Source organism: Octodon degus, unplaced genomic scaffold (assembly GCF_000260255.1).
Source record: "Octodon degus isolate 3935 unplaced genomic scaffold, OctDeg1.0 scaffold00012, whole genome shotgun sequence".
Lineage (NCBI taxonomy): Eukaryota > Metazoa > Chordata > Mammalia > Rodentia > Octodontidae > Octodon > Octodon degus.
In genome coordinates, this window is record NW_004524588.1 from 22,409,008 (window position 1) to 22,425,162 (window position 16,155).

At 41.8% G+C, this 16,155-nt stretch overlaps 1 protein-coding gene across 1 annotated transcript in view; it reads right to left on the reverse strand.

The window, feature by feature from the left end:
- The window catches only part of Arhgap42 (Rho GTPase activating protein 42), a 206,915-nt gene that overhangs the window by 171,300 nt on the left and 19,460 nt on the right, over positions 1–16,155 (reverse strand). Inside the window, exon 3 of the mRNA XM_023709484.1 lies at positions 10,470–10,565. Coding sequence (XP_023565252.1) covers positions 10,470–10,565 — 96 coding nt within the window. The remainder of the gene's footprint in view (positions 1–10,469; positions 10,566–16,155) is intronic.

The following is a 16,155-nucleotide window of genomic DNA, read 5'->3' on the forward strand; positions in this document are numbered from 1 at the left end:
TACTGAGTTACATGACGTTACAGTACAGGTTCTCATATGTCCTGAGTCTTAATTGACCTTAGAAGGCTAAGGGCCAAAACGTTGGCTTTCCTTGCAGCCCTCCTTTTTCTCTATCACTTTAATTTGAAAGGCTAACTTTTTGTCTTTCCTGGGAAACCTGAGTAGTATGTGCACTGCACCATGAGTCATCACTTGTTCTAAAAGCAGACCTTTAAAAAAGAAAACACTTTATTGGTCTATGAAGAGCAAAAAGTGTAGGCTTCCTAACAAACATGTGGCACCTACATCTTTTGGTAACTCTACTAGAACAATATCGGGCAGCTAGTGGATGAAAATGCATATATTTTGAATAAACAACAACATTAGCCTCACCCCCAAACTCTCAAATCCTATCCAACAGTGCCTCCGTGTAAACTATGCTGCAGTTTTTAAAGAAGTGGTCACAGAGGCTGCAGTGGACACCAAGGATCCCCATAAAATTCAAGGCTCATGTCCCCAACTCAGGGAAGTCCATCACAGCTCAGGTGGGGGGTGCAGCTCAGGATCCAAAGGATTAAGACTCCTCATAGGTGATTCTAATGATAAGGAGTCTGCCAATTTCTGACTTCGATAATGAAATAAAATCCATATTTTGTAGGAGGAATTAAACGTTCAAACTACATTTAACTGGGAAGCAACGTAGACTGCAGTAAGATTTTTAAGAATTATTTCCATTTCCTTTCTCAAAGCTCACTGGCATTTTCATGTCAGAAACAACACCCTCTGCCCTTGGACATGTTATCACAGACTCCCCAAACTCAAGCAGGACCCAAAGCTCTTCCCTCCACGGCCCTCAGTCACGACCCAGCAACTGTCCTGAATTCTGTCCCTTAAGAGAAACTATTCCTGATTAGCCCTTTTTGGGAACACTCCCTTTTTGCCCTATCATTCTACTCCATACACTTCCAGCTTCTCTCTTTCTCTTCATCACCTATCTCCACCCCTCCCCAAGTCGCTTCTTCACTGCCTCTATGTTGGTCCTTTATGCCCTTCAATTCCATTAATTTCTGAGAGTCCTGTCTTCTAACACACTTCTTTCAAACATAATCTATAGACTCGCCTAATGTGACACTATATTATTTCTTCACTTACAATCAGAAAAGTGCTCTCGGTGCAGAAGTTCCTTGGTGTGGGAGGTAATTTGCAGCCAATCTCTGATTTGTTCTAATTGGCTAAGCCTTCTATGCTGTAATTTCTCACCTGTAAGGATGCCAAGATAAACCTCCTAAAGAGTAACTTTAAACAAATGCCTTGAGTGTCTCTTGAGAACCTACAAATTTAACTCTAGACTACAGAGCAAAACCCTCTACGATATTCTCAGGCTCTCAACCCTTTTTCTCCAGGTAAAAACATATTACATCCTAATTTTCTTCAATAATGCAATATCAAAACAATGAAAATTGAAGTGCGTGCTCAGTCAGACTGTCAGGGGTAGGGGCACTCCTTCCCAGTGCAGGGGAAGGGACTCAATGAAAGACAGATGGAGGCAGAACTAGAGAAATGCTCCATGATTTGAGATCTGTAATGGCCCAGCCAGCATGCCTCAGAAGCATTTGCCCCTTTTGTATCAAACGATTTTAAGTTTGTAATTAGCTTGATATTTACAAAGTCATACACAAGAATGGAAGACAAAATGAGCTTCTTTAAGGGACAGGTCACTTTTATACCACTATCTTAAAAATGCAGGTATCTATATGTTAAAAATGCAGAATATTTACAGATTTTGTACATCCATAGCACTTCTTATGGTCTAAGCTAACATATAATAGACTTACATGTTCTATTATCTAACACCTCTGAAAGAAATACAAATCTTACTTGGCCAGGGATCTTCCTACTTCCTATTCTACACCCAGCAAAATATGTGACAAATGATAGGTCTTCCTAAGTATTTAGTGAGTGAATAAATAGTAAACTAAAATTCAAAGTTCATCCATCACCTAGGAGCCAGGTGGTCAAGGTCATCCACTGACTTCCCCAAAACACATCACTTCTTAGATCTAAAGGAAAACAATACTGGTAGCTCTCACATTCACCAAGTTCTCTTTACGGTCTGAAAAGCTAAAATTTGGCATCCTGTGAATCTGAGCAGGATTTCTAAGTCATTATTTTTGAACATTTAAAAAAAGTACCTCATAGCACTCCCTATCTTCTCACTCCATCATGTTCATAAAGATGGGGAGAGAACGATCCTTAAGCCAGAGCAAGGCAGCCTCACAGGGAGCAGCTACCCCACACCTTGCAAGCCAGGGTGGCTTAAGAAAGCTGTTTTCAAAGCACATGCAGAATTTCCTCCTACTCAGTGTGCATGGAATAAACTACCCAAAGTGAACTAGGCAAATGCCAACATAATAGGCCATCAGGCTGAATTTGAGAAGTGATACATCCATTTCCATGGACCTTTACTTAATTTTAAAAAGTTGCAAACTATCCACATGATGGCTACAGAGATGACTGCTTATTCTTCTACTGCCTGATATTTACCAACAGGCAATAAAGCAAATTTTTATTAGGAAAAAACATAAAAATTATAAAATTATACGCCAATCATATGATTTCAGTTTACTAAAACTCTTCTAATCATATGTATAGCAGCATTAATTCTTCCATAAGACTGCCAAATTACGCTTCTCTTGATTAATGCTTTCAATAGCTTCTCAATGTCTTCAGGTTAAAATCCCCTTGTCTATCTGCCCAGATCTTTCTATATGACATTTTCCCTTTAACTACTTCCTTCCTACTCCTCAGCCTTCATTCATCCTTTCTCGAGATTTAGAGACACCCTGACTGTACGCACGCATGTCCGTGCCACACCTAACACCTCTAGATGTTTCATTTAAACATTACTTCATCAAACGCCTTTTTTCACCAACTCCACTAGGCCTGATCTATCTTCAATAGGTTCTCCTTATACTACCTATTTACTTCTACAGCATTTAATGCATGCAACACAACGGTGACTTGATTATAATTGGCTGATTAATGCTGTCTCTCCAATGAAAATACAAAAAAAATATAAATTACGTGAACCATTGATGGTACTGTAGACCTGGTTGGCACTTGAGTACTGTGCTTATCAAATAAATGAATTTTACAGACAGGAAAGCAAGCACAGGCAGGTTTAAAAGAGTGGCAGGCGAAAGCTACAAAGCGGGTTCCTGACTCTGAACAGTAGTCCTTTTGTTTCAGCACACAGTGGTAGTAGAAGAGCCAACCACAATCCTACTGCTAGGCTTCCATAAACCGAGGCTGCCCCACTGCTTTAGAGAGTCAAGTCAGGGAAGGTGGGTGACTCACACTTTTTACCCCTCTGTGCATGTACAAGAAAGAACCATAAGTACTGATTTTTAGGTTATCAATACATTTGAGAGGTAAGTTCATAAATAGCAGAATCTGAAAATAATATGGACTATTATTGTATCCCAAGTTATATTAGGCTACCATATTTATTTCACTGCCTAATTGTTTTGGTGGAGATTATTTTTGAGCTTTTGCAAAATCACTAACCATAGATAAAATTTCTTTAACTCCTTATCTACTTATCCTGAAAGAAGTCATTCTGAAAAAGTTACATTATCCTAAAGGAGGGACATTGTCACATCTTGTCTTTTAGTCTATATTCTCCACAGGAACTAAAGATTTGACAACTTCTTCACCTTGCTCCAAGCAGATGCACAGTACTTAAAGCATACAATGCAGCCAATAAATATTAAACAAATTAAGAAACAGAAAGATATTAATTCTAGCTTAAAACATAACATTTTAAAATGTTATGAAATGCAAACCCTTCTGTGCACTTTTATACTCATACATATAAAAATTACCGTGTGTATGTGTGTGTGCATTTGCCAAAATGTGAATTATTTTTCAAAATTTAGCTTACTATCAGATTGAAAACAATCATACTAGACATATCTAAATGAATATGTATTTTGCTTTATTTTTAATAGGTCTCTGGAATTATTTACCTTAAAATGATTTGTTTCTATAAAAGGCTCATAGGTTTTGCAGAAGTCTACTCACTTAGCAAATATTTATTGAACCTCAGTTATAAGGAAAGTTCTAAAGTACAATGAAAGAATAAGAATGTAAGTAAAACTTATTTTCTGACTAAAAAAACCATACTTTCCATGAGGAGACAGAGTGAGCCCTCTGTGGAAAAAGGCTGAATTACACTTGACTTCTTAAAAGCACAAGAGGAAAGACTTCTCAGGAGACTCATCTCCTACTCTAAGATCGAGGCCAACTTTTTCAAGCTTGCTGACTTTTTTTTCCAAGTTTCTATTGAAAAAAATTAAAAATCTTCTGAATTTCAAATTAAATCAAATAATCTTTAAAATAGACATGGTGCAATGAATGCATCTGTTTCAAATATCAAGATTCTGCTAAGTGGGGCTGGGGAGATGGCTCAATGGAATAAGCGCTTCCCTGGCAAGCGTAAGGGCCTGAGTTCAATCCCCGGTTCTGAAAGAAAAAAAAAAAAAGATTTTGCTAAGAGAGGAGCAAGGACACCTAAAACATCCAACCTCCCCAGCTGCTTCAGTCCTTCACTGTGGGCAGTTCCTGTGTGAGTGCAAAAATGAGGGTGGTTAAAAAAAAACAACAATAATCCAATGGTCCACTGAGAGCTATTAAAAAGTAAAATGTGCTTCCTCTGCAGAGTCCAAAAGAAAATGTCATTTACATCAACAATTTAGGCATTTAGAAATGTTCTACCCTAATAGAGACTTCCTGATTTACAGAGTCACATTGAAATGGTTGTAACGATGCTTTGTAGAACTCATTAATTTTCTTTTGCTTCAGCAAATGAATATATAATTTGTTTCCTTGGATTGAATAAGATATTATAGACCTCTTTTAGAAAAGTTCAGTTGTGGTTGAAAATACCACATGACTGTACGTGGTTTACAAAGATACCCAAGAGCAGTTTCATGGCTGTGTGCACCTAATCTCTTCAGACAATACAAGGAACAATCTAATTTTGAAGAAAATCTCCCCAAAAAGTCTTTTCAATAATTTAACAGCTTAACTGTATTAGTTTCTGTTTAAAATAGATCACTAATGATCTCTTCAGTGCCTTCTTTGGGCTTAGACCAGTTACTTTAATCTGAAACCCATTTTACTGTCTCTCCAAGTGTTTGAAGGCATCTCTTCAAAAACACAAAGCAAGCGTGGCCAGGAGTCCCATGGTGGATTAGATTCTTATCATTTGGCAAACACGGACAAATACTTCTCTGTAAGTCCTCACTTTCAAAGTGAGTAGCTGTACTTGGCAATGCATTTTCCCCACTGCAATTCCTCTGACAAGGAAGCTAAAGTGTTCCGGACGACTCCACTGAAAACGTCTTTGCCTGACACCCTTAGAGCGAGCATGAAGATCACTTCAAGCTTCTCAGTGTGTGTTAACATGATGCCACATGCACAGGACAGTCACTTTTACGACTACATCCCACTGATGTATATCTAGCTTCAAAGCGGTAATAAAATGCCAAATCTTCGTGCCTACACAAAGCACTGCTGGCTCAGAAAGACCCAATAAAGTGAGCCTTAAGTCGCCATTACTTTAAAGTCAACTCCTATAGCCTCACCTTTCAACACAGACTACTAGAGACAGAACAGGAAAGAATCAAAAATATAGAAAGTACCCCTGTCCCACACTGGCACTGCCCCTGGGTACACTGTGCCAGCCACTGAGACCGACTGGGTATGGTGGTACATGCCTGTAATCCCAACTCTGTGGAGACTGAAAACAGGAAGATCACTACAAGTCTGAGCTGCATAGCAAGACTCTGTACCAAATACATAATTTTAAAAAAACAAAAAGAAAGAAAGTACTCCAGTCAATACTAGATGTGAAACTTGGTTCTGGTTTGGCTGACTCAGGCATCAAATTGTACATATATAAATATGAACATACACCACCACACAAAAGTTTATTTTGACAGATGCAATGTGCTCTTCATTCTATATAACAAGCATAACCATCCTTGCTGCTATGCCTATCTATTTGCAATTCACAATAAACACACAAACAAGAATATACTAGCTAGGTCAAAAACAGCTGGGTGAATGTTACAAAGTGTATTTCGATCTGAATTACTGAGCTGATTCCCTCATTAATCTATGAAGAATCTGGAACTATCACTTTAGTCCACAAGGAACAATTTGCTGTGTTTCTCCACCACAAGAATGTTCTGTTTAGGTGTGTTTCCGGCAATGAAGTTCCCACCTAAAATATTTACCAGCAAACTGACTCTCCCTCTTGGTAAATGTTTAATCTCTGAAGTACAAAGCTCACATAGTCCAAGAAATCCCCGAGAGTCACCATCACACGACACAGCCCGCAGCCAGCTGCCGGTGCGCAAGCGCAGCTGCACTGCCCAGTGTTTCCAAGACTATGCCAGATGGAGAAACTCTGCCCCACACTAATGACTAACACTTTTATTGGCAATAGGTCAGCTTGAATGAGCACACATGATTTTTTTATAATTCAGATTAAGATAGGAGATCTACAGTGATTTCAAAGTACAGGTACTTCATGAAAACCAACATAGAGTAAGCTCCATGCCAGCTCCAGTGTAGATAGAAACTGAAGTCATGTCTACGATATAAGCCTTCATGATTTTACTCTAAACTATTTAATTCATAAGTCCAAAATGCTTGTCTCATAGAAGATTTGCAAGAATATCTTTGGAAGTTTTGATATTTAACTGAGCTGCAGTAAACAGTGTTTTCAGCACAACAGCATTTCATTTTTTGTACAGACAGCCTTTATTACCTGGGAGCAAGGCTTACGGCTGTACACCTGATTCATGTCGGAACACTCTCAGTTCCTACACATAAATGCGTTCCACAGCTGATGCAACCGTATCGTGCTTTCGCACTGCCATGAACACTACCATGTAGCTGTAGTTAAATAATCATATATTTTGTATCTACTCTATCCTTATGTTATGAGAGAATGGTTGAAACTCACATCACTTTATACTTACACCCCTTGCCCTACCTCACCAATTTCCAAAGCCCAAGTGCCTCTCACTGTCATCCTCAGTCTTCAAAACTCACAGCAGTGTCAAAGGAGGCAGGGAGAGAGGCTGCGGGAAGTTAAGTGGACACAGTGTGCTGCTGTCCACGCACTTGGCCTGAAGCACAAGAAGAAAGGGTGCAAGCAAAGGCTCCCCCAAAGCTTACTTGTGCTTAGAGAAGGAAAAGAAATGGCCCCTTGTTGCCCATGGATGGGAGTGAGGGTCTAAGAGCAGAGAGCAGGACACTGCCTGGCTTTGCACCTCCGGCCTGGAAAGAGCCAGCCTGCTCTTGAGCCTCGAGCCACGCGCTCCTCAGCAGGTGCTGAACAAGCAACTCCATTTTGCTTCCTTCCCAGTCTGCAATGGCTCACCGGCACATAGATCAAAACAAGGCAAAGCTAGAAAGCAAGCAAACAAACAAGCCTAGCATGCATCAGGGGAAAGGGTGCAGGCAGAAGGGAACTGCTGAACACCAGGAAACAGGCCCTAAGAGGCACTGCTTTATACAGCTAACAAACACCCAGAACAGCTACACAAGAGCAAATTCTATCAATACTGTGACACTTCTTTTTTCCCCTTACTCCAAGTTGGCACTCCATCCTCTCCCTCTGAAAGCAGACACTGTGATCCAATTACCTCACATGCAGAAAGCCTGACTACGCTTTTAGTTCCCAAATCATCTTGCTTTGACAGGACTTAGAAAAGATGAACAGCCATGGTTGGCAGCACACACCTGTAATCCCAGCACTTTGGAAGCTAAGAAAGGGAATTACAAGTCTGAGTCCCACTTGTGCAGCTTAGCATGACACTGTGTCAAAATCACAATGAACAGGGTGGGGGATGCAGCTCTGGCTTGCGAGGGAGGAACAGGCCTCTTCATCAGGCCACTGCATGGCCCACGTGGGCCACGGCCAAGTCTCAGGACAACCTGGCTGGGAGGGTTCTTGGTCTCACTCGGTGCCAAGAGCCACAGCTGTCCTCACCTCACTCTTCTTTCCCTGTATCGGAGGAACAGAAAACCTGAAGCCAGAGCATCAGAAAGCTAAGGCAACGGTAACTCAAACGGTCTATGTCCACACAGAGCTGCAGTTGACTAAGAACGTAAGCACGACTGACTGTCCACAGACCTCACGCAGGTCCAGGAATACAGTCCTCTCAGGTCACTGTCCTTGGACTAACCCTTGGGATAGCCTCACACATAGTCAAAATCATGCTGTTAGAAAAAGGGGCATACATGTGGGGAAAAACTCAAGTTTCTAAAGAAATACTGTTATTTATTCAACACATTAATTGAGGGCTTATCATGAGCTAGGCCCAAGGTCAAGTGCAAAGGATAAAATGATGAAAAAAATAAAAGATCTGTCCTCTACCTTTATAGAAATTAGCTTTATAACTAAATGAAAATAATATGTTTGAGTAATCTTTTTCTAAATAATATAGTATGTTATTACCATAGTAATATAATCTATGCTTTATCTGTTTATATCAGGTGACAGAGGACACAAATGACAAGAAGTAACAAGCATGGCTGAGGATGGAGCTCAGTGGCCAAGTATGTTTCTGAGTTAGATTCCTGGCAATATGCACATGCATGCATGCATACACACACACACACACACACACACACACACACACACACACAACAAAATAACACTGCTTTCCCCATGTAGATGATGCATGACCGCCACTGCTGGTCATCCCCATTTGACCTGTTATGGGGGCAGAGGAAGGAGCCCTGCTGTGGAGTCCATGTGACAGCGCTGCCTTTCTCCTGGACTTCCAACAGCCACTGGGCTACTTTTCATCCCGGACTAAGGCAGAAGGAGCCACTACGACATCAGAGACGAAGCACCGCGGTGCTCCCTGCAGGGGAATCACACCCCTGGGGGAGCAGGCAGACACAGCAACCGTTGGCCAGCCTCTTGCCAACATGTCCACTGTGATGCAAGCCTGCTGTAAACTCCACTGTGCAAACAGCACGCCCAGGACCGGCCTCTTCCCAGTGATTTTTCCTGGAGCAGCTGTGTAGACAGAAACAGGCTTCTGCCCCACAGGGCATGAAAAGCCCAAAGGGACTATCTTTTCTGGAGAACCTGCCTTTCTTGGGAAAAAAATACTGATTTTTCTTTTCCTTCGTGACTTTATTTTTTTATTTTGTTTTTGAGACACGTTTCAGGCCAACCTTGAACTCACTAGGTGGCCCAGGCTGTCCCCGAACTCACTGCCATCCTCCGGCCTCAGCTTCCCCAGGGTTGGGATTACAGGCCTTCCACATCTCACCTGGCTCTTTGTTCACAACCACGTTTGGACTTGCTACCAAGGCTTTCAAAATGATGAAAAAATACATTATGAAATAGTCATAACTGGCAAAACTATAGGAGAAAAAAAATAAAAAGGAAAGAGCAGAGGCAGGAGAAAAATATGGCTGTGGAGAGGTGTGGTGAAGATGGCAGGTCTTGGCCACTCAGGTGTATTCCACAGACCAGTGCAGCTGTCATCACTGTTACAGTCTGCAAAACTGGAGAGCTACACCTCTCTCACCTGAGACTTCCTGCATCAGAATCTGCGTTGTTATTCAGTCTCGGATTTCACATGTACCCTAACGCCTGGGAATCACTATTCTAAAACAGTACCTGCGATATAGTGTACTCACACCTGGAAAGAGGGCACGCCTAACGCTGTCTCTGATTCATCAAGGCACACTGATCACGTGACACATCCAGACTGCAGACGAATCGTACACCCATACGATGGCAAGTGGGGATCTTCAAAAGCAGGGAATCTGGTGTTCACACAATAAAAACTCAAGTGTGGGTCAAACCCACATAACCTCACCTCTGTCTTACCAGAATGAAATCACATGGCTGGGGAGGGTGTGTGCTCAGGCTGGATGGCCAGAGGACTCAAGTCTTCCAACCCCAGGATGCCCTGTGCCCTGCAGGGCACTAGTTCAACTCATCATGACTACTAACTATGTTTTGTTTTTATGAACAGATGCTCAAGTTAAAAAAGAAATCAATATTAAGAAAATCAAGTAAGATAATTCCTCATACTTGAACCAAACATATTCAACAGTTGCTACCCAATGCATATTTGTTTGCATGAACAATTTATTTTGATGCAGAGACCAATAGTGCAACTGTATTTCCTTAGAAGGCTGACCTGCTTTTTTAAAAAAGGGATTAAATATTTCCTTGTGGAAAAAACAACAGTTTCAATTTAAAAACAATTCATAACATTATTTTCTATGGAATTCCAAGATCCATATTCAGTTTTACTAAAATCAGGAAAATTTCAATGTTTACTTTTACTGTATGAGAATCTTTGATTTCAATAAAATAAATATCTGAAGTCAGATGTCAAAGATTATAACTTAGGATAGACAATGAGTTACACAGTACTTACCAATACTAATTTCATCATCCGTTTCGGCATCACCAATACATTCAAATTGGAAGTCTTGCAGTGACTGGGAAAATTTCTGCACTGCTATAGACAGGTCTGCAATCAAAAAGTAGAAAAAAAAAAATTAAGATGAAACACTGTTATGGTTTGTGTCTAGTTGTTCTCCCAAAGCCTCATGCGGTTATGGGGCAGACCTCTAGACTTTGTGATCAATTCCTGATTCAGTGCTGGGATTATGAGTGTGAGCGCTGCTGGGATTATGGGTGTGATGGCCTGGGGCAAACAGCCTGAATGCAACAGACTTGCTCTCTGCTGCCACTGTTGCTGCCGCTCTTCCCTTTTGCTCTGTTCTTTGCCCTGTGCTGCTGCCATGAAGCCCGCTGAATATGCACTGAAACCTCCACCAACTGTGAGCTAAGTGCACCTTTCCCTTCCTTCATTTTGGGTGTTGGGTATTTTGTCCCTGCAATGAAAGAGTAACTGAGATAAGCATCATGGAATAGTGAAGCATTTGCAGGTAAAATATGACTTTACAAAATTTAAGGAGCCCACTAAGTAAATATTTTAGTAACTTGATCTGCTCTGCTCAAAGGGCATTTGCCCCTTTAAGAAAGAGTTTTGAAGGACTGGGACTAACACTCAGTCAGTGGCAAGTGTGAGGTCCTGAGTTCAATTTTCAGTACCAAAACAAAACAAAACAAAAAAAAAGAATACCAAAAAAGAGTTTGAGCAGGCAGTGGTGGCATCACCTGTAGTCCCAGCGCTGGAGCGGGGCTGGAAGGCTGTGCCAAAGCAGAGAACACAAGGCTGAGCCAGCATGGGCTACACTGCGCGCATAAGGCCAGCCTACAGAGGCCCTAGGTAGAGTGAAAGAGCACACAGAGAGAGCACAAGCAAGTGACAGAGACAGAAAGACAGAGAGGAAAGGAAAAAATGGAAGGGAGAACAGGAGAGGGGAAAAGATATAAGAAAGAAGAAAAACAAATTTTGATGCCAGGATACATTACGTAGAAGTCAGTTCACCAAATCTTTATTTTTTTTTTAATGTATGTAATACAGTCACTACACAGACTGTACTCTATAGTGACCCTCCTGTTTTCAGCCTCCTAAGCACTGGGATTACAGACACACACCACAATGCCCAGTCTCAAGTGCCATCTCATCATGTCCCAGGGGTGGGGCCAGCTCGGCAGGCCAGGGATGGAACCCTGGCGGCTGTCTTCTGCTAAGCAGGTACTTTAGTCCGCTGAGCAATCTGGCCGGCCCTACCAAATCTTTTATCGAGAAATTACCAAGCTGTAATGGAGGACTACTTTTAAAAGCAAATGCCATGGTGGGTGCTAGTGGAAAATAAAACACTCAAACTATTGATGGGAACGTGTCTCCATCGATGTTCTGTACAGACTGTGGGAAGACATGGAGTGTGCCAGTCCAGTAAACTACTGACTGACCTCTAGAAGGTAGGCAATGTATAACCAGAAAAGGTTTACAAACACTTTTTGATTTATAGGAGATTCAAATTAAACAGTCTCCAGTCCTGACTTGAGTTCAAACAAGGCCAGAAGTCTGACTAAACAAAGATAAAGAATTCTCTTTTATTTTGGGGCAGAGAAAACAAAAGTAACCCCTGCACAAAGAGAGGGCCATAAACCTCTGGAGGAAACTGGCAGTGATTAAACAGGACCATGGGGAGCCACTTTGCCACGGCTGAGACCCAAGCCCCCCAAGCCCTGCTTACTGCAGAATAGTGGGCAAATTATTTAACTTTTCTGGGCCACTGTGCTCTCTTACAGAACAATGGAATAAGAAGGGCATGAACACCTCACAGGCCTGCTTTCAGGATCCTATGGTTTAATGTTTTCAAAGGATGAGGCCATCGGGATACCTCAGTGGACTAGAGCACCTGCTTTGGCAAGTTTAGGCAAGTGCAGGAACCATGGTTTGATCCCCAGCACCACATGCTACCCCCGCCCCAAAGGCAGGCTGGGCATAGTGGTCTGTGCCTGTAATCTCAGCGCTGGGGAGGATGAAAGCAGGAGGATCACTACAAGTCCGAGCTGTGCAGTGAGGCGCTGTAATAACCAAATTCATTTAAAAAAAAAAAAAATTGCAAAGGATTTGAACAGTACCTGGCATTGTTTAAAAGTTATGTAAAGTTAAAATTCTCTTTAAATTTCTCCAAGTATGGCCACTGGGAAGACTAAAGTTCCCATCTCCCTCCCACAAGAGCTCTGCTGACTCTGGCTGCCCTTCCTTGCCCTAAAGAATGTGGAAGGGGGGAGTTAGGGGTGGTAGCCCTAGCCCTGCCCCCCAAGCCTTCCTGCCAGAGTTCCAATGAGCCCAGCTGCCTGTCCTCCACCTGCAGACCACTAGGGAGATGAAAGGGGTGACTACCACAGCAACCCCAGGAACCTTGGCTAGCACTCCCTGTGCCAACCCAACACTGAGGCAGCCTCGCACAACTCTGGGCCCCACTCATCATCATTGGATCCTTCTTGAACTATGGCTTGACCCCCTCTCCTTAATGAGATAGAAAGCACACTGAACCCTGCACAGCAGGAGCACTGCTGAGCCGCCCCTCCCCTCCCCCTCTTCTGAGAGCCTTGCTGACCTAACCCCGCCCACCAACCTTCACTGCAAAAAATGACTAAAGGAAGGAACAAAAGGCAATTGCAGGTGTCTAGCTCACCCAAAACAAGTCCAGGAGACAAGGTCTTAGAAGAACGTGGAAGGCGCACACCTGAAATTTCGGAGATGATGGCAATTGAAGTGAAGAAACAACCTCAGATCCAGTACTAGCCCAGGCTGGGTGAGTGTGTGGGAGAGTTTCTGGCTACCCTGTGCCAGCAGGACCTGCCAGTCTCAGCCCAGGCGCAGCGTGGGTAAGACCCTCTTCCACCCCGTTGGAACCCCCCCTACCACTCCGCAGCACCGCACCCCAACATGCCAACATAGTGAGAATTCTTGCTTCATTCTAGGGACCCCCAGACCCAGTCTGATCCCGGGCCTGCAGAGTGTGTGGGAGAGATTCCCGCTACCCTGTGCCAGCGGGACGTACCGGTCCAAGCCCAGGCGTAGAGTGGGTGAGACCCTCTTCCACCCCCTTGGAACATCCACCAGCACGCTGCAGCACCCCACCCTACCCTGCCCGCGCACTGAGAATTTCTGCCGCATTCTGAGAACCCCCAGATCCAGCCCTAGCCCAGGCCCAGGGAGTATGTGGGAGAGTTTCCTCACCCCCCTACTCCACCTTGTCCCCTCCAGACTCAGTTCAGGCCTGGCATACAGACCTGAGGTGAAACCCTGCAGCTGCAATCCCTGCAAAGAGAGTAGGGGACAGAACCACCCAGCTAGTCCAGGAGCAGAACATCTTGCCAGAGGGGCACAACAGGTTCACCCCCAAGGGCAGCAGCAAGAAGGAGCAGAGCAAAGCAGCCAGACCCAAGCCAGGCACAGATGGATAAATCCAAGTTTTGTAGATTTGCATCTGAACTTCAGTAAGTGCTAAGATTATAACTGCAACAAAGCTCTACAACAAAAGTCAGAAGACAGTGCTACACAAAATGACAACGGGAAGGAGAAAATGCAATCTCAGAACCCAAGCCCACACATAACAAGTGCAAAGGACACTAACACAGAACAAATTGGGAATTACACAGCTGAAAGCAATGAATCAACAGCTTCTGAAATAAAGAAACAGCTGCAGAAAGGTATAGAGGAACTCAGTTTGGAAAAGAAAAAAGAAATCTTTGAATTAATAACATCTGCAGTAAAGAATCAAATGCAGAAACATATGGAAGAAACACAAAGCCCAACCAGAACAAGTGCAGAGGACACTAGCTCAGCTCAAATGTATGAATTAATAGTGTCGATAATAAATAAGCAACAGCAGAAAGTTATAGAGGAACTCAGAGCGGAATTTTCTGAAATAAGAATTCTCGTAACTCATAGCATTGGAAGTAAAGAATCAACTACAGAAACATAGGGAGGAAACCCAATCTGAAAAAAAAAAACAAAAAACAAAAAACACTGCACTAAAAGAATTAACTGCTTTTAAAGAAAACATTGATAAAAAAAGAGATTAGAAAAATGACGGATTCCTTGAATGAGCAATGCAGGAAAGAAATAGATTGCATGAAGCAGAGTCAAAGAGATATGAAGGAACTTAAAATCTCAATCACAAGCTTGCAAAACTGTTTAAGTGAAAGTGAAGACAGAGTTTCAGATCTTGAAGACGCTGGTGAAGCTAGTGAAAAGGTAAGAAAGGATCTCTTAAAAACAACTAGGATGCAGAAAAAAAATAATCCATCACCTGCAAGATGATGCAAAGATGAACAACGTGAGACTAACAGACATCAATGAGAAAGAAGGAGTCAATACAAATGACATTAAAAAAATATGGGCATACGAATTTATGGGATACGATGAAAGCAGTTTCAGAGGGAAATTCATAGCTGTGAATTCACACATTAGGAAAAAAGAATGGGAACAAATAAACACCCTAATGCTTCACCTTCAACAACTAGAAAAGGAAGAGCAAACCAAACCCAGAGCCCAAAGATGGGAGGAAATCATAAAGTTTAGAGCAGAAATTAATTCAGTTGAGATGAAGAAAACAATTCAAAGAATTAACAAAGCAAAAAGTTGGTTCCTTGAAAGATCACATGAAATCGATAAGCCCCTAGCTAACATCATCAAAAACAGGAAAGAAAAAATTCAAATACAAGCAATAAGGAAGGAAAAGGGTGTAATTACCACAGACCCAGTGGAAATTCAGAAGATTATCAATAGCTACTTTGAGAATCTTTACTCTCAAAGAATAGAAGACACAGAAGGAATGGACAGATTCCTACAAAAGTACAAATTACCAAAACTGAGTTGACAAGATATAACCACTCTCAATAGCCCAATAACAACCAATAAAATATGAGATGTAATAAAAAACCTACTGACACAAAAAAGTCCAGGTCTGGATGGATTCACAACTGAATTCTACAAGAAATTTACAGAAGATGTAGTCCTTATACTACGCAAATTCTTCCATGAAATTTAAAAGGAAGCAATCCTCCCAAAAGCATTCCTGGAGGCAAGTATTATACTGCTACCAAAATGAGGAAAAGACACAATTAAGAAAGAGAACTACAGGCAAATCTACCTCATAAACAAAGATGCAAAAATCCTCAATAAAATCCTAGCAAATAGAATACAGCAAATCATCAAGAAGATCATACAACAAAACCAGGTAGGATTCATCCTAGGGATGCAAGGACGGTTCAATATTTGGAAATCTATAAATGTGACACATTATATCAATAGAGTGAAAATTAAAAACGACATGATCATATCCATTGATGCAGAAAAGGCTTTTGACAAAACCTGTTTGACAAAAAACATTGTCATGTTCAAAGTCCTATAGAAAATTGGAAAAGATGGCCTCTACTTCAATCTGGTAAAAGCTATTTATGAAAACCCAACAGCTAACGTAATCCTAAATGGGGAAAAACTGAAATCTTTTACTCTTAGATCTGGTAAAAGACAAGGATGTCCTCTATCACCACTCCTATTCAATATAATTCTGCAATCATTAGCTAGAGCCATTAGATAAGAGAAAGAAATAAAAGGAATAAGAATAGATAAAGAAGAAGTTAAATTATTATTTGCAGATGACATGATACTTTACTTGGAA